The 19,263-nt window shown below is 42.9% G+C and overlaps 1 protein-coding gene across 1 annotated transcript in view; it reads right to left on the bottom strand.

The window, feature by feature from the left end:
* NEK10 (NIMA related kinase 10) overlaps positions 1-19,263 on the bottom strand; it is a 171,800-nt gene that overhangs the window by 99,114 nt on the left and 53,423 nt on the right. Inside the window, exon 23 of the mRNA XM_074945638.1 lies at positions 561-636. Coding sequence (XP_074801739.1) covers positions 561-636 — 76 coding nt within the window. The remainder of the gene's footprint in view (positions 1-560; positions 637-19,263) is intronic.

The following is a 19,263-nucleotide window of genomic DNA, read 5'->3' as shown; positions in this document are numbered from 1 at the left end:
GAAGGATCAAAGAACATTTAAAACAACAACTTCCAAGCTGATCTTACATAGAATCATAGAATATCAGGGTTGGAAGGGACCTCAGGAGGTCATCTAGTCCAACCCCCTGCTCAAAGCAGGACCAATCCCCAATCAAATCATCCCAGCCAAGGCTTTATCAAGCCTGACCTTAAAAACTTCCCAGGAAGGAGATTCTACCACCTCCCTAGGTAACGCATTCCAGTGCTTCACCACCCTCCTAGTGAAAAAGTTTTTCCTAATATCCAACCTAAACCTCCCCCACTGCAACTTGAGGGGGAGGTTTAGGTTGGATATTAGGAAAATACTGACTGATCAGCACAAACCAAATCCATCAGCACCAACTGGAAATGCCTTTTGAAACTTAACTTTTTTATCCGTATAATGTAACTGATCACTACACGTAACAATCACTAAAACCAAATTCCGTTTTAGAACACATACTGTTCCATTCAAAAACTTTTTGTATTTCAGTCAAAGAAAAATAACCATGGAGAGAGAAGTCACTGTACTTGAAGGTTCTATAATTATTTTATTCTTACCAGGAGTAGAGAATAGTTCCCACAACTGATGTGAGTTTGCTGTTTTCTTGCTTCTGCTTTGCAAGACCAAAGTCAGCTACAATACAGGAAAAAAAAGATTTACAAGTAATTAAAATTTTCCTGGGAGAGGCATAGCTCCTTAAATCTTGCCTATTAGGGTGACAATTAATGTACGTTCAAACAGCTGGAAAGTTTTTTCTCTTTTATACTTTGCTGCAATGTACCATACCATCTGCTGATCTTCCACACCTATCTCTGCACTAATTAGTGACACACATTTTAATCAGATATACCAGATTAAAAAAAATCAGAAAAATATTTCTGGTGACTGCTGATGCAAAATGTAATACTGATTCCCATTTTCCAGATTTCCATCAGTGTCTCATTCAGTTGCTATGAACATGAAATATATATTAAAAATAATCTAATAAAGTATATGTAAAAGCAGCGGTGGATAAATCCCTAAACTAACAGAAAAATAAATTAACAATGGCGGCAATTATTTAGCAACTCTTGCTTTATTCTAAACCGTAGTAAATGATTCAGCAGCAGCTGAAGTACAAAATTTTTCGGAAGTCAATGATGAAGAAACTTTAGCTTTATCACATGACAAAAATAGTTGATTTAATGTTATCATATAGTTATGCAAATACCCCTAGCCACTGTGAAATTATCAAGTGTATGTCGTTCATACAGTCAAGACGCAAACATCATTAAGAATCCCTACTTTCTCACCAAAGTTCCACATCATAAACTTGTAATCTCATTCATCAGAAGCTATCGAACTATTGTGATACAACAGCATTTATAAGATTTAACTGCTCTTCACTTGAAGCAGGATTGGGCCCTGCCATGTGTAAAGCTGTTAAACTTTAGTGTTACACTTTGCTCTTTTTTCCCCTCTTCTGCGGACAGTGGACCCTGTATGGGAATAACAGCTGCTTTTCCTCATCTCTAGGGCCCTACCAAATTCATGGCCATGAAAAACGTGTCGCGGACTGTCAAATCTGGTCTTCCTCTGTGAAATCTGGTCTTTTGTGTGCTTTTACCCTATGCTATACAGATTTCATGGGGGAGACCAACGTTTCTCAAATTGGGGGTCTTGACCCAAAAGGGAGTTGCAGGAGGGTCGCAATGTTATTTTAGGGGGATTATGGTATTGCCACCCTTACTTCTGTGATGCCTTCGCAGCTAGGTGGCTGGAGAGCGACAGCTGTTGGCCCCGCCAGCAGCAGTGCAGAAGTAAGGGTGGCAATACCATACGATGCCATCCTTACTTCTGCGCTGCTGGTGGTGGTGGCTCTGCTTTCAGAGCTGGTCACCCGGCCAGCAGCTGCCACTCTCCAGTTGCCCAGCTCTGAAAAAAGTAAGGGTAGCAGTACCACAACCCCCTCTACAATAACCTTGCAATTCCTCCCCTCTCCTCCCCCCGCAACTCCTTTTCGGGTCAGGACCCCTACAATTACAACACCATGAAATTTCAGATTTAAATAGCTGAAATCATAAAAATTATGATTTTTAAAATCCTATGACCCTGAAATTGACCAAAATGGACCATGAATTTGGTATGGCCCTACTCATCTCCAAGAAGATGGATCATCCCCACTGGCTGGAGTTTTGGAACCAAAACCACAACTCTTACTGTGAGCATGTAAGTGGGGTTGCTCTGCATTAATTTATGAATGCTACATATTGTACATGATTATCTAGCTGTTGTGAAGGACAGGTACTGGGTAGCTATATTGGGTTATTGGGAGTTAAATACATAGGTTAGCTCAATTTACTAGCTGGCTGTTGGTAAAACAACCATGAAGGCCAGACTATGGGTGCACATAAGCCACTGCCTGATGAACACAGCAAGAGACAAGGCTGAGCAATTGACTGCCTAGATCCCACTTCCACCCAAGAGTTACACAGCTGTCATGCCTGGAACCTAAAGACCAAAAGGACACAGGTTCTCCAAAGTGATGTTCTATACAGGGAAGATCAGTTGTCAGGGGCAGCTGCCCTGTAGAAGAGAGAAAGAGAAACAGACCCTGCAAGACAGTGTGACTAAGTCAGGTCCATTCTCATCAGGGAAATAGTAAGCTAGACATGCATATGGGTTGTTCAGTGAGCTCAAATTATCTTGCTCTCTTCTGTGCAGCTCTGTCCCTACTGTTACAATAAGCAATATTTGGTCACTGTGCACTAACCTCTGGCCACAACCCTGATCACAGGCAGGCCTGCTGAAAAATCAAGGAATGTAGCCCGGGGATCTACTCCTAGAGTGGGAGAATCATGATATTGTACCTCAAGAGGCGAAGACTGGAAAGCTGTCACCTGGGGGATAGGGTGCACTGGGAAACACAAGAGAGGGGTCTCAGGTGGAGTTAGCCCAGTAACTGTGAGAGCCCACCCACCAACATTTTTGTGTCAACTCTGTTTATGCTATTATAGAAACAAAAATATGTATGATAGTTGGAAATGGTTGGCTTGGGTGAGGTGTCCCAGAACAGGAGAGGCACTCACAGAAATGCATTTATAGGTTAGACAAATTTCTGGTGACTTTTACCCAGTCTGATACTCAGGGCTCTGCCTTTCTCCCCCCCCCCCAAGAAGGTCCTTTGATGAGAAATCCAAGGTTTAGGTACTCTTGGATTACTGAGCTGACAATAGAATGTCCAAAGAAGCAAGGACATTGACTCTGTAGTGTGTGGAAAAGATATGTAGGACATGCGCCAGGTAGCTGTCTGGCAGATCTCTAAGGTAGGTGACAAATCCCTTTTTTGCCTATAAGGCGGATACTCCTCAAGTAGTTAACCCCAAGAGTGATTAATCCCCATGAGGCAGGAGACTTCTGCAGTGTTGACAGCTTTCTGAATTAACTTCAGTGAAGCCTAGCAAGATGCCCTTTCCCTCCTCTTGAGCCCTTCAAAGAAGATAGGTTCCATGGAGAAAGAATTTTAAGCCCTTATAACATCCAGTGAATTCAGTGCCCTTTGCTTGAAAGAAGGACAGAAGGAAGTGAGATAGATAGCCTGGTTCTAAAAGAATTAATCTAGTTTAGCTTTACAGGATAGTACACATTAGGGTTAGGGCAGCTATTTCTCTTGCTTTGTGGATTGAAGTCACAAGAATTTGGGGACAAATGTCTGCATCACAGACATAATGATCTGTTCCAAATGCTGCTGAGTAAGCGCTACACTGGCAAGCTGTAGACAAGTCTCCAATTGTTTCTGCCAAAGTCAAGGAGCCAGAGGCAGGATAGAACAGCTAGGCCAGCAAGTGGGAGGCTTTCTGTAGATCATAGTGGCTATAGTACAAGCTTCCCCCCCAGCATTCATGGCTAAGAGAGGGAGGTCTTGGGGACTCCACGTCACTCATAAGAGGTCATCCTGAAAGGCATCTTGGAAAGAACAGGCTGCAACATGGTCTGGAAATTCTGCTTTCTATCTTAGCTTCACACAAGGACCCTGTTAGGGAAGGGGGAAAGGGTGGTCCACAAAGCCTCCCTTCATTTACTTGGGCACTCCTCAAGACCAACTGGATGAGACAGCAGGGATGCTGGTTAGTCTGGCCACCTGTGTCTCACTCACCACAAAGCCTAGCAGGACCCATACAGGGAGTGGTGATGCTGGCTGATCTGGATATATCCACATTCTTGAAGTCTTGTGCATCCTGCTAGTCCTAAAGACAGCAATGGTGAACCTCAAGGATGGAAAGACCTTGTGGTTGGTCAGAACTTCCTCCCATCAGACCTCACAAACTATTTTCCAGTGTCTAATCTCAATTTCCTAAGCACACAAATCTAGAATCTAGCAAAAACAGACTTGGAAGCCACCTGTTATAAGCAGGATACTGTCAGCTCTCTCAGTCTGACTTCAGGCCAGAGCATGGTACTGAGAAACCATTTGTTGCTGTTGGACAACCTCCTACTGCCTGTAGACAACAAGAAAAGTACATCCATACAGATCCTTCTGGGCCTCTGTACACTTGATAATGTTGATAATCAAATACTCCTATTCCACTCCCCAGAAGCTATAAGGGCTAAAAATAAACACCCTGAAATGGTACCAATTCTTATTCACATATCAAATCCAGAAGGTTATTATGAGCAACTGTTCCCTCACCTTGAGAACCTTCACTTGCAGAATCCCACAAGGCTTATCCTTTTCTATTAAGAAAGCTAATTAGACCATATGGCCTGAAGTGCAAGCAGATGACAACCATCTTTACATCAACTAAACACCACTTCGCAGCTTTCTCAAACCAAAATAGGTACCTGGATGAAGAGCAATTGGTGAAAACTGAACCCAAGAAATACTGAAAAACTTCAAGGAACTTGTCTCCCCAATAATACATACAACTATCAGGGGCATTTGCTCTCTGATTATTAAATTGGTCTGCACCTTTTGGGTCCTTCTGGATTCCTGAACTGGTACTGAATGCCAAAATAGCCATGGCAACAAAAAATGCCCACTTCTATCTGCGACTGGCTAGAAAATTGTTCACATCCTATTGGGTAGAGATCCAGCCACAAAGGTCAGCAGACCATTGTTAACTGAGGTAGACCTTCAGTCATGATTCTAACAATTCATATCTAGGAATGAAACTACATTCCTTAAAAAAGCTCCACACTGCACCCCTCTGCTTAGTGTTCATAGGACCAGGGTTACATCAGCTCAATAATCCACTCTCTGTACTGGATCTCCAATAAATACAGAGTCGACTTCAAAATCTCCTGATATTAAAAGCCCTAAGAAAAAATCTGAGAAATTGCTCTTCCTAAACAATCAGACCATCCAACAGGTACATTCTGCCAGAACAATGGCATTGTCAACCAATAAAGATAGGCTCATGAGTGCAGAGACTGAGACAGAACTTTAACAGGAGCTAGAGCTAGACTGTACAACTCACTCCTGCAAGAGATGAGAGTGAGCACAAACCTCCCCACTTTCAGAAGGAAATATACAACTTGTATTTCCAACTTAGCTTTCCTCAATAAATTTTCCATTCACCCACAACACCCACAGACACAAACACAGAAAAGAATTCTATAAACCAACCAAGGTATTGCTCCTTCTGGCTGGGAAGGAGTAAAGAAGTACTCAGATAAAACAAGTGACAGAGGCCATGTAGATAAGGGAAAATAAAGATGACAAGAGGAGATAAGGAACGGAAAGGCCCCAGAGAATCATACTGCACATCTCTATTTCAAATGGAATTCTTTTGAGGAAGTTCTATGGCCTGTGCTATACAAGAGGTCAGGTCACATGACCAGTGGTCCCTTCTGGCCTTAGGATCTATAAATCTCAGTGAAAGACTCTGTAACCACTAGGCCAGGTGGACCAAAGAAGAGGGGAGGCAAGAGTGGAGGCTGGAAAGAATCCTTTAAAGGAGGCAGGGGAAAGCAGAAATGCCTGGATACTGTATCACTCATAATCCTTTTTGTTTTGCTGGGAGTGGGGAGGTCCATGATCCGGGTAATCTTGCCATCCAGATCGGCCACGCATGACTGGATTAAAATAAAGTCTGGTCCCAGTTCTAATGGTGCAGGCCCATGATCTCAGAGCTGTCTTGAAGTACTGGGTAAGAGGAATCTAGGTGGCCCTTCTGGTATACCAAGCAGGGAAAGAGATTGATAGTACAAATGGCAAAATAGCTCCGTATGACTGGGTGCCCAGCCCAGTGCCAACGTCTCACCATTTTCTTACCTCTCATCCTTCCTAGGAAAGAGAAATTATCCTTTTTTTGATCAGCAGCAAGAGAAACAATGTTTAGTTTGCTATGAGGTTCAAGGTAAAATGAAGTGTTGGTGAATGGATTATTCCCATAAAGGCGAAATCCTGGCATTTAAATACAGCCAGTGAAAAGATCTATCTATCTACCTGGTTGAAGAAGAGGAGAAGGAGCAGTCTATTTCTGCAAGAGTGGGGCAATCTTATAAAGAGAATATAATTTTGGAAGTACAATAATATTCCAGTTAATCTACAGAACTGTATTTTTAAAAGCATCCTCTTGAAATTTTTCAAATATGCGTGGATTACGTTCAGATTTAACAATGTATTGTGCTGTCATAACATCTGACATCAAGTAAGCTGAAGAGAACAATGTGTGCACTAGTCTTCAGAAGTCAATTTTTGTAGAACACATCTTCCAAAGTAATACCCTGTTGATGCTTTGTTCTCTGTGACCTACACTGGTGGCAGCTAATTTAGATAATGGCAGGAAATTTGGCATACTTGTACAAAAACAAAAGTTATTTTAAAAGTCTATTCAGAGACAGTAAACAACAACCAGGCATTTAACCATTAGAATGATTTTTGTACATTATGAATAGACTTGCAACTTGTCCAATAATGTCTCGCTGATATAGCCATTTCTCTAAGGTATTATTATACTTGACTAATATCATACTTTGTTCCATCTGAACATTTAGCTTCAGTCTCTCTTTTTATTTTATATACATATATGAAATCAAAGAAACTAAGTAATATTTTATTTTTAGAAAATTATAAAAACAGGATTTCATGACATTGGAAGCCAAGCAACATGTAACAGATGAAACTCAAACAGCAAGGAAACATTACAATAAAAACAGACAAGCCTAATCTTTTGCAATCTAGGACACGCTCCTTTGTCTGGGGAAATGATTGTTTTCTGGAAGTTTACATTGTTTCCAGTGCAGCAACATCTAATGATGTTAATAATGTCCAAAATGTAAGATTATTCCAGAAAGAAGCATATCTGATATTGACATTATAGAGAAGCAGTAAGGGGGGAAAACTATTATGAGAAAAAGACATGAACAAAAACAAATTCTTACAGAATAATATCTTTCATGCTCATAAACCCTAAATAACCCAAGTTCTCATTCTTAGCAATAGAACTGTAGGCTTGTCTAGATTATCTGCAATGGATGAATTTGTATCTTCTTCCTTTTGCTGTTTTTGTTATCTACAGATTGTATCTAGTGAATTGATTCTCTGTGTTAAGAATGAGAAAAATTAAGATTCTGGTCATTGCATATTTACCACAAAACCATCCCTATGCCTACACATTTATCTACATAATTTATATTTCATAATGCAGTAACCACTGGGGAGATTTTGTAAAATCTACAAAAAGGGTGAAAGACATCGTATATTTCACACACAAAGTAGGGAGGGGTGAACAGAATATTAAATTTGCCAAATAGTGTGAGCTTCCATCCTATTCAGACGAGAACATTTATTTCACCTATCCCTGAACAATTGCTCCTCTTCCCCCAGATACAGCCAAGATGACAAGACTATGTCTCTCTTCATCTGGTCCCCAGCCATGACCAGGGAAGATGCTCTTACCTCTGATTCAAAATAGCTGTTTTAAAGTGTAGAGTGTTTAAAATGGCAAGATGAAGCAGTAACGAGACCAAGAGCAATATCCCAGTTCCCACTGCTGCAGGATCAGTGTTGGGGGTCAGCAGACCACGTTGTTATTGAGAAGTTTATTCACAAGAAGATTAAAGGGGGAGCACGACTAAGAGGCAGTCCCTTTGCCCTCAGAAAAGCTGAAAGAGGGAAACAGTCCAGCTGGCTCCTTTCCAATTAGCCCAGGAAAACAATGGTAGTAGAAGGCAGAGTAGTTAGATAATAGGTGAAGCAATCACCTTCTGAAGACTCTAGGGAGGCCCGGGGTGGAGGGTGCTCCCACCCACAAAAATTAGAAGGCAGCTCAAGAAGAGGGACGCGGGAGGCAGGGAAGAATAGGACTGTAGAAGTGGAGAGAGTACCAAGGAAACAGGTGCCAGGAGCAGGTGCTTTTTAGATAAGGAGCCTGAATATCATCCAGACAATAGAACTCTGTAAAATCTATTTTATCTGATTAGTTGTGTTATTCACTTATCACAAAGAAACACCCTTGGAAAGGGTTTGTATTTTGGGTTGTTGTTTTTAAAGATACACCTGACAATTAAGCAGAAACCAGTATACCTCTTTAAAAAAAATCCACTGTAATTTATTTAGTACGTTTGAATTTGCATATACAATGTTGATTGATACCAATATCTAGAATTATACTCCTGTAAAAATATGCACCATTGTAAGAATTAATCCTATGTATGTGAATATCACTGTCGTATATTTCAGGTATATAGTTCTTGATCCTGCAAAGCCTTTTGCAAACGTTTAACTTTAGTCTTGTGAGTAGTTCCATTAATTTCAGTGGGATTAATGCTATATGGAAAGTTAAACACATTATAAGTTTTTGCAGGATTGGAGCCATATCTGTACATTACACAACTCAATAAGACTTGAACCTGATTGAACCCTTTGAGTGCTGTAGTAATACAAATAATAAATACTGCTAGTATTTGTATTACTATATTTTGACATGAGATATACAACAAACATTTCTGAACAAAACAAGTACATGTACTAATTGATATATTACCAATAGAAGGAAGTTGATTTACGTTGTAAAGAGACATCAGGATGTTGATCCATAATTACATCGCTATATTACCTCTTTGTTATTTACCTTCATATGTTTTAGAATATGGAACTCTAAGTGACACTCAACTTCTTTCCATCTTCCATGCCCTGAGGCAGCCCCAGAAGATATACACTCCCACACTTAGTATTGTAAATTACTTTAGTAAAAGTAAAAGGAATTCTTTGGAATCAGAATGAATACATTTTATGATTTTTTATTTCAATCCTACAAAACATTTACCACTAAACACAGTTCTTACTACCAAGAGTAGTACCATTAACTGCTGTGGGAATACTGAAAGCAGTAAGACTTATGCTTGGAAGTAAATATGAGTAAAATGGGCCCCATAAACAAATAAGAACCTATATCCCCCTTAGGACCTTTCTAGAGAACCCAGACTATTGTGTTTAAATGATTTGGATCATAAAGGAAGAGTAGTTTTAATTAGATTATCCATAAAAGAATACGTTACAATTAAAGCTTTATTTGTACATTTTAATGACAAGGGCACTTAACTAATATATAGTGCTTTTAGTCTCTACATTGGGATTCTTGAGAATACAATCTAATTGTCCTGACTCCCAGAGCTGTCACATTGCCCATCCAACCACCCACCTAAAAATACTGGACACTGATAGCAGTGTTTCCCAAACTCCACACGCGATTCACCAGTTTTGTGAAGCTAGTCAATTTTATAGTAGGCATCTGTCAAGGTTCCTTCCCCACTCTGAACTCTAGGGTACAGATGTGGGGACCTGCATGAAAGACCCCCTAAAGCTTATTCTTATCAGCTTAGGTTAAAAACTTCCCCAAGGTACAAACTTTGCCTTGTCCTTGAACTGTATGCTGCCACCACCAAGCGTTTTAAACAAAGAACAGGGAAAGAGACCACTTGGAGACATCTTCCCCCAAAATATCCCCCCAAGCCCTACACCCCCTTCCCTGGGAAGGCTTGATAAGAATCCTCACCAATTTGTACAGGTGAACACAGACCCAAACCCTTGGATCTTAAGAACAATGAAAAATCAATCAGGTTCTTAAAAGAAGAATTTTAATTAAATAAAAGGTAAAAGAATCACCTCTGTAAAATCAGGATGGTAAATACCTTACAGGGTAATCAGATTCAAAACATAGAGAATCGCTCTAGGCAAAACCTTAAGTTACAGAAAGATACAAAAACAGGAATATATATTCCATCCAGCACAGCTTATTTTACCAGCCATTAAACAAAAGGAAATCTAACACATTTCTAGCTAGATTACTTACTAACTTAACAGGAGTTGTAAAGCTGCATTCCTGATCTGTTCCCGGCAAAAGCATCACACAGACAGACAAATCCTTTGTACCCCCCGCCCTCCAGATTTGAAAGTATCTTGTCCCCTCATTGGTCATTTTGGGTCAGGTGCCAGCGAGGTTATCTTAGCTTCTTAACCCTTCACAGGTGAATGGGTTTTGCCTCTGGCCAGGAGGGATTTTATAGCACTGTATACAGAAAGTGGTTACCCTTCCCTTTATATTTATGACAGCATCATTGTCCAGACTCAGAGCCAGGATTTGTGGAGAGATCTGTGATGGTGCAATTAAGTGATCAATAATGTTTTAAAACACTAATTTTACAGTGTATCATTAAACAAAAAGGATGGAAGATACCACTCAATACCTTATGGAAGCCTTCTTTAAAATGGACTGGGAGACAGTTCAGTAGCCTTGTATCAAACATAGTGATCCTTACCGCGAGGATTGGTTGTGAGGTCATGTGACTTGCAAGAGTTTAGCATTGTTGTTGTCCTTCTAACTGGGACCCAAAACTATTGACCAACAAGCAATCTGCTAGCATTGGGTTACATGACCATATCTCATAGGATAAGCACCTGTGCAGGATATGGAGCCAGAACACAAGAAATTCTTAATAAAAGTACACCAACAACCAAGCATTTTAAATTACAGAGCTAAAGTTTCACTTTACAGGTCTGGTAATCACACAGACCATTTGAGCTTCAGTCTCCTACTTTGACCATAATTATAGCCCATAATTCACATTATAGCCCATAATTCACAGCTTCCCACCGTGATATGAATTATATCGTACATTAAAGTGGGAATTGGAAGGCTGGTCTAAGGCTTAACTCTTTGCTGCTACACAAGAAATCTGGGTTCGAATTACAGACAGATCTCTCATATCCCAACTGGCAGGAAATAGGAATATTGCAGAAGCAGAATATTCAGCCCCTAAGGGCATGTCTTCACTGAATCTGGAAGTGAGCCTCCCAGTCTGAATCCAGAAATTTGTGGTAGCGGGGTTAGTGCTAGCTTTCTAAAAATTGCTGTGTAGACATTGCAGCTCAGGCTCTGATGCCTGGAAGTGGAGGGATGGGCTGCAAGCCAATCCATAACATCCAAGCAATGTCTACACAGCTATTTTTAGAGCACTAGCCTAAGCACCGCTAGCATAAGACTGTAGACCAGGGCTGGAAGACTCGCTCCCAGATGCAGTGTAGACAGACCCAAGGGTAGACAGGACCCTGCAGCAATCCCCATAGAATCAGTTCTCTTAGAGGCAGCAAATCTGAAGGGCTTTGGAGTGGCTCTGTTACAGGGGCATAAAATAAAAGAAACAGGTCCAGTGTCTCTGTGCCAGAGCAAGCGCTCCCACTGGCCAATTAAGAAGGTGGCAGCAGTTGGGGCCTATAAAGGATCAGGAAGGTCTGGTGAGTGTCAGTCTGAAAACTGAAGGAGGTCTCTGGGGAAAGCTCTCTGCAGGCCCTTCCTAGAAAGAGAGAGGAATTATCAGGAAGTCTGCTGGCCTTTCTGAGTCAATGCTAATGCTGAGAGGTTGAAAAGGAATGAGGGCTAGGAGCTACTGGAGGGGCTAGCTGGGTGACCTTTCTGAGCTGAAGAGCCAGTGGTGGGAGGCAGTGGTGGGAAAAGGGCAGACAGGTAGGAACCAGGAGGGGGACTAGCTTTCTGACTTTCCTGAGTCAAAGCCAGGCAGTGCTGACCGAATGAAAAGGGCTGAAGGTTAGGGAAGCCGTGGAGGGGTGAGCTGGTTGTCCTTCCTGAGCCATGGAGAGCCAAAGCCAGAGAAGACTGGAGAGGGCTGAAGCCTGAACACAGCAGAGGACGGTGCCTGCTGGCTGTGCTGGAGAGCTGGGGCATGGTCCGGGGGCATGGTGCAGGATGCAAGAGATGTATTGATGTATTCCATGGATTACAGTGTTGGGACTTGTTACGTGCACAGGTCTTTCTTTTGTAATAAATTAATCCCACAAGTGCCATTTGCACTAAGGACTATTTCTCAGGACTCTGAAGGAGGGAAATGGAGACTGGCGCATGTGTCGTGCTGCAGCCTGCTGCTGAAGGGTGCTCCAGGCCAGCTGGCCCTATGAGAGGGTCCCGGGCAGACTTGACTCTCAAAGGTCTTTGCATCACTGAACCAGGGCAGGTTGGGAAAGAAGTCCATTGAGAACACAACAGGTACATGGATTTTCATATCCCATGTTAAATATATTGTGCTACTACTGCTGCATGGAATTGTACGTTTTATCATGTAAGTCAGGGTGGGGAACCTTTTTTCTATCACAGGCCATTGACCCACAGAAAAAATAAATCGTGGGCCACACACAAGTAAAAAGCAAGGGTCTGATCCAAAGCCCCCAGCCCCGCCTCTTACGGCCTCCCCCAAAGCCACTGGCCCCGGCCCTGCCCCAGGGTAGCCTCTGCAGCCCCAGAGGAGTGCCGGGAGGGCAGGAAGTGCATGGCCCCAGCCCCCACAGCCTCGGAGTGCTGGGAAGGCAGTCGGAGTGTGGCCGCAGCCTCCCCAGTCCCGGCTGGAGCACAGGGAGACTGGAGGAGCCATACGCTGTGCAGCAGTAAACAACGGGGAGAGCCTGGGCAGGGCCCATACCTGGCTGTTTGGGGAGGCACAGCCTCCCTCAGTCTATGGGACCCACCACCCATGCACAGGCCGGATCAAATTAAGCAACAGGCTGGACCCAGCCCATGGGCCATAGGTTCCCCACCCCTGATATAAGCAGAACAACATATGTGGGTATATATAGAAATAAGCACCCCAAGCTACAACGTGCTACAATGAAAAAAAAGAACGCATACTCATTTTAAATTCAGAAAACCATTAGCTCTCACTGTCTATATACATACAAAAAAACCTAAGCAGATGAAAACTAGCCAGGGACAATAGCGGTCCAAGGTATGGCTAAAACAGCAGACTGAATAATTATTATTATTGCAGTGGGGGTGCCATGCTATGCCTGCAATTTCAACGTAAACTCTGTTTATGAGAAATTTATAACTCAGACACTCACACTGATCAGGAGTGTATCATTTCAGTGACACTTTTTCACCAATTTAAAATAAAAAGTTTAATCATTTAAAAATTACTATTTTGTAACATTGATATCGTGGTAGCACCCATAGGCCAACCAGGCTGGTTCCCATTGTGATGTTTAGTCCTTTGGACATTTGGAGAACTTTCAACAGTTTTGTCTGGACTCTCGGTCCTGTGCTGATTGGCTGCTTGCTCCAACACTCCTGCTCCCCCTCACCCTCCCTCCCTCACAGTCTCTTCATCTTGACTTTACTCCAGACCTGCTCCTGTCCCTCTCACTCCAACTCCCTTCCCTTTCCTTTCTATTTAGCTGATCGTCTATTAAGAAAACCAACTTCCTCTCACCCTCAAACAAACTGTATAACTAATAGGACATTTGCTGCCATCTCATTATTCACCGTGCTTGTGCCTAACACACTTTCTCACACCCTGTGCCTGTCCTGTCTATTTGGATTGTTAGCTGTTTGGGCCAGGGACTGTCTACTACTTTGTTTGTACATTGCTTAGCACAGTGGGGCCCCACTCTTGGTCAGCCCTTAGACACTACCATAATAACCATATTAACTAATAGAAAATAATAAACATAAAGTAAATGACAGTTCCTCCCCAAATTGCTGACAGTCTGAAAGACAATACATGGATGAGACCAAGAAGTGGGCCGCCGCAGAAGGTAGAGGAGACAGTGTAACAAAAATAACGAGATATATACAGCTCTTAGTCAATCAGGAGTAGTGATCAGATCTCACTATCTCCCTAGCCATGACCAGATTGCAGTTTTCAGTATGCATTTCAGAAGAGGCCATTTTTGAGGAGCGACTGGTAAGAGGATACGATGGTGCCTTTGCAGTTTTTGATGGGGGGCTGTTTTCTCAGTTCTAAGGGACAGCATAGGAGAAAGTGCAAGAATGCATTTGAGGGAGAAGCTGAGAAAATTATACAGTTTCACTGTGGGAATATTTAAAATGCAGAGGTTCACTGGGCATAGGATGTTTATTTTTATTTCCATCAATTGCAGAAAACTACTGAGCAAAGGGACAGACAATGATATGGTCTAATAGTTCTTGGAATTTAAAAAATAATAATAAATTGTGGATATAGAGATTGAAAAATTGTACCTATTAGTGCCCCAGGTATCCCCTACTTCAGTAGGCCCCATGGGAGTGACATGAGGGACATTTACAGGAGATCATCTCTGCAGGCGTCTCCTCATCCTCACAGAGATTCTCCCACCTGCAGCCAGTGTCATCATAGAGAGGTTCTCTATGTCTGCCCTAGTTGTGGCTCTCAGCTGGCCATCTCCTTGGCTCACTGACAACACATGTCCACTGGAATTGCACTACAAGAGACTTCCCCTAGCTGTAGCTGCCCCCAGGATTCCTTGGAGGGTTCTGTGGAAAAAATAATACAACATCAGGCTGTATGATCTTTTCTGGGTAAATTCTGCAGTTGGGGTAGCAGAAACAATGAGGTCCCCCTCTCAAAGCATGTCCAATCTTTGCTTCCTCCTCCAGCACAAAATTCTGGTCTTCAGGGGAGGCCCCCATGGTGTCTGGAGGCAGGGAGATGTTACTACTGAGGTAACTGAGCCCCCTTCCATGTGTGTGTCGGATGAATACCAGAACTGTTTAATAGCAGTTTATTGTTAAGGTTGCACAGTGTACCCAATGCAGAACTGTTTTAAATCTATTGGATCTCATGGCCCCAACTATCCTTCAGCTTCATTTTTTTTCATTGGTCAAAACCTAATATAGGATTCAAAAAAGAGAGGGAAAGAGGAAGGGTCACTGTAGTTCACAATGACAATATATTTGGAGAACACCAGTTACAGGTGACAGAGTAACAACCGTGTTAGTCTATATTCGCAAAAAGAAAAGGAGTACTTGTGGAACCTTAGAGACTAACCAATTTATTTGAGCATAAGCTTTCGTGAGCTACAGCTCACGCATCCGATGAAGTGAGCTGTAGCTCACGAAAGCTTATGCTCAAATAAATTGGTTAGTCTCTAAGGTGCCACAAGTACTCCTTTTCTAGTTACAGGTGAGTAAACTTTCTCCATTATGCTATTGCCACACAGATTCTCATTGCAGGAAGGATAATTGGGGAGGTGAGGGGAGCACTACAAGTAAAAACATGTTATTTTTAAAGTGCAAGGGGACTGTTGTCCCCTTACTAAAACTCAGTGCGGGTGTTTTGGTTGGCTAGCTCCCAGTACCAAAAGAAAGTGGAAGGGTCCATGGGAAATCAGAACCTTGAGACTGACAGTCCCCAGAAACAATGGGGAGAGGCCAATGCTCCCGGTCAGCCTGATTGATGGGGGGTGGGGGGGTAGGCTAATCAGGTGTGGCCCATCTTCCTCCATGTGAGCTGGATTGCCTGGGTCAGATAGAGTGGGGCCAAGCTAAGGAAAAAGCAGGGGCTCAAGCTGAGCTGGAGAGCAGAGCTGTGCCAGATCCAGGGGGCCAGAAAAGCAGCCCAGGAAGCAGACCTATGCTGGGAGGAGAGCTGTAGCGACCAGAGGCAGAGGGGCCCACGAAGCAGCCCAGGGAGCTGGAGGCAGACTAGCAGCAGCACTGAGGCAGAGTGGAGCTGGAGCTGGGGCTGAAGCAGTCTGGAGCCGGGTGTGGTGAGCAGCTGGGGAGAGTGAGGGGGACCCTGGGAAGTGGGCCCAGCACAGGGAGATGCCCCCAGCCAAGACGCCTTGCAGGCCAGACTTGGAGGGGGATTGTAACCCCGATGGGGCGGGGGCAACGCTGGGAAGAAGGGTCCTGCCACCTAAAGCCTGAGGGGGTGTGGCCACCGCCAGAGCAAGTGTCCGACCCACAGCATCCCTGCAGCACAGCCAGGGCCTGAGAAGGAGGCCTGGGACTTGTGAGGAACAGACTGAACTTCCCTTACATTCCAAAGATGCTGGTTGTGATGTCTCCATACCACAGAGCGGAGTTATGTGTTTTCCTTTAACTTTCCCATTTTCCCCTTATTTTTCTTAATTGATTTCTGTTTAATAAATTGTATTTGCTTTGAACTGCATGTAATTATCAATGGGTCAGGGAAGCATCCAGTGCAGATAGAGCACCCCAGAGTGGGGACACCCTAGCCCCTGCCCTACGTGACCATAACAAGGTTAGGCGTTGAGCCCCCCAGGAATCCTGGGCCCAGCCTTGTTGGGTTTACGAGGACTCTGCCACACTGGAGAGTCAGGCAGGCCTCTGGGAAAAGGAAGTTGGAGTGAGGACTCAGATCCTTTCGCTAGCCCACTTCACCAGGGTAGTATATAAACCAGGAAAGTTCCCCACAATAGTGGGAGCATTCCCCTGCTTACAAAACCACTAGAGGATGTACCCTTATTATTCATTAATCCAACCGTCACCTCCGTGGCAGCCCCATGGGAGAGTTACTCCAGTTTTAGACAAGGATAACTTTCACTTACCTCCCCAGGTTGAGGGTTTGAAAGACAAAAGAACATGGAACTGTTCTTCTCTGGTGTTGCTCTACAACTTGACACCATTGAGCTGTGGTTGAGTTTTGGTTAAATTCATGGAGCAGAACCTTTTTGTTTTATTTATGTTTACATTTATAATATCTAAATATTTCAAATCTGCTGAAGAGCCGGGATTTATGACTTTCCAGGACTTGTGCATGTATTTTCAACTATATCAGGCCCTATGTATCTACCTTTATATGGAGACATTATACTTGGTCAGATAAATAATACACCTCCTCCACAAATACCTATTATGCTATAGAATATAATTACCAAAACTATAAATAATCCAATCCTTGGTCTGTATGGATTGTATGAGTTACTGCAGGATGCTATGTCAATTCACAGATAGAGAATGTTTTAACTATTGCTAGGAGGAAAGGAATGGAACTCTATTACCATTAAGATTATGAGACAACAATTTCAGTGATATTCAAAAATAATAGAGAAAAGGCCATCATGTCCCCTCCCACCACTGCATATATGTAGTGCAACATATTATTATTTTATACACTAGGTAAAATAACACGGGGTTCAAATATGCAATAACCAATCACAATAGAGAGGGTTAAGGACAGAGTTTCAGTAACTCCAATTTTCCTGTCAGAATTCTACTGTTCCTCAAGTACAATTTTGGGCATATGTTTTAAAGTTGCTTTGCATTTTTCTATATAAACAAGTAGGTAGGCTGAAAGACAAAGCAGTAAACTCAAGACAAGACTGCCTCTCAGTGGTAGTATGCTTTTACACACTATGACTACATGTCAATATTGTTGTTAGAAAATATTCTGAATGTGTAATTTCATAATTCAGAGGTAAAGCACCATTAAATCATCTTCTTTTAAAATGACACAATTATTAGGAATCAATACTTTTTAGTACATTAGATTTAATACCAATCAAGGAACTCTCCTCTGCATATTATTTGACATAACTGACTCCTGCTAGAAAATTACAGTATTCTAATATTACTACGTTTTTATCTACTACAGTAGAATGGTTGGTTGGGGTGTGTGTGTGTGTGTTTAAACAAGGGAGGTTGACTTCTGTAGCCAGGTTTACTGTCGCTATTCTCTGTTACTCAGAATCTATATTTGGTTTTGCATCTTAAGCAATAAAAATAATGTAGCAGTCCATTTGCTATTATGAATCTGTATTTTAAAAAAAAAAATAGAGGACTCTGAAGTGCCTGGTAGGCCAGCTGAATGTTCCACGTTGCATTTCAGTTCAGTCAGAGAAGACACTGCATTAAAACCCTGCAGTTCTTTGGAATATTTTTCATGCTCAGAGGCTGCTTTCAAATCCAATCATAAAACCCTACCTGTGACGGGTTTCCTTCTGACCACTTTGGGGAGACTGGAGAGATGCATGCCAGCCATATACAGCACTAGACACAGGACTTGAGACCATTGCTCCTTGTTCTGTCATCTGCCACCACTCAGAACAGCCTAGCTCCATCCTCTTTGGAACCCCCCCTTCAGGTAGTTGAAGACTGCTATCAAATCCCCCCTCACTCTTCTGCATACTAAATAAGACCAGTTCCCTCAGCCTCTCCTGGTAAGTCACGTGCCCCAGTCCCTTAATCATTTTCCTGGCCCTCTGCTGGACTCTCTCCAATTTGCCCACATCCTTTCTGTAGTGGGTGTGTGTGGGTGCCCAAAACTGGACACAATACTCCAGATGTGGTCTCACCAGGGCTGAATAGAGGGGAATAATCACTTCCCTCGATCTGCTGGCAATGCTCCTACTAATGGAGTCCAATATGCCGTTAGCCTTCTTGGCAACAAGAGCACACTCTTGACTCATATCCACCACCTCCCTAGATAACCCATTCCAGTGCTTCACCACCCTCCTAGTGAAAAAGTTTTTCCTAATATCCAACCTAAACCTACCCCACTGCAACTTGAGACCATTACTCCTTGTTCTATCATCTGGTACCACTGAGAACAGTCTAGATCAATCCTCTTTGGAACCCCCTTTCCGGTAGTTGAAAGCAGCTATCAAATCCCCCCTCATTCTTTTCTTCTGCAGACTAAATAATCCCAGTTCCCTCAGCCTCTCCTCATAAGTCATGTGCTTCAGCCCCCAATCATATTTGTTGCCCTCCGCTGGACTCTTTCCAATTTTTCCACATCCTTCTTGTAGTGTGGGGCCCAAAACTGGACACAGTACTCCAGGTGAGGCCTCACCAATGCCGAATAGAGGGGAATGATCACGTCCCTCGATCTGCTGGCAAATCTCCTACTTATACAGCCCAAAATGCCGTTAGCCTTCTTGGCAACAAGGGCACACTGTTGACTCATATCCAGCTTCTCATCCACTGTAACCCCTAGGCCCTTTTCTGGAGAACTGCTGCCTAGCCACTAGATCCCTAGTCTGTAGCAGTGCATGGGATTCTTCCTTCCTAAGTGCAGGACTCTGCA

The sequence above is a fragment of the Natator depressus genome, chromosome 2 (genome assembly GCF_965152275.1).
Source record: "Natator depressus isolate rNatDep1 chromosome 2, rNatDep2.hap1, whole genome shotgun sequence".
NCBI classification, from domain to species: Eukaryota; Metazoa; Chordata; order Testudines; family Cheloniidae; genus Natator; species Natator depressus.
The sequence above is the reverse complement of the archived record's forward strand: the minus strand, read 5'-3'. Positions and strand labels throughout refer to the sequence as shown.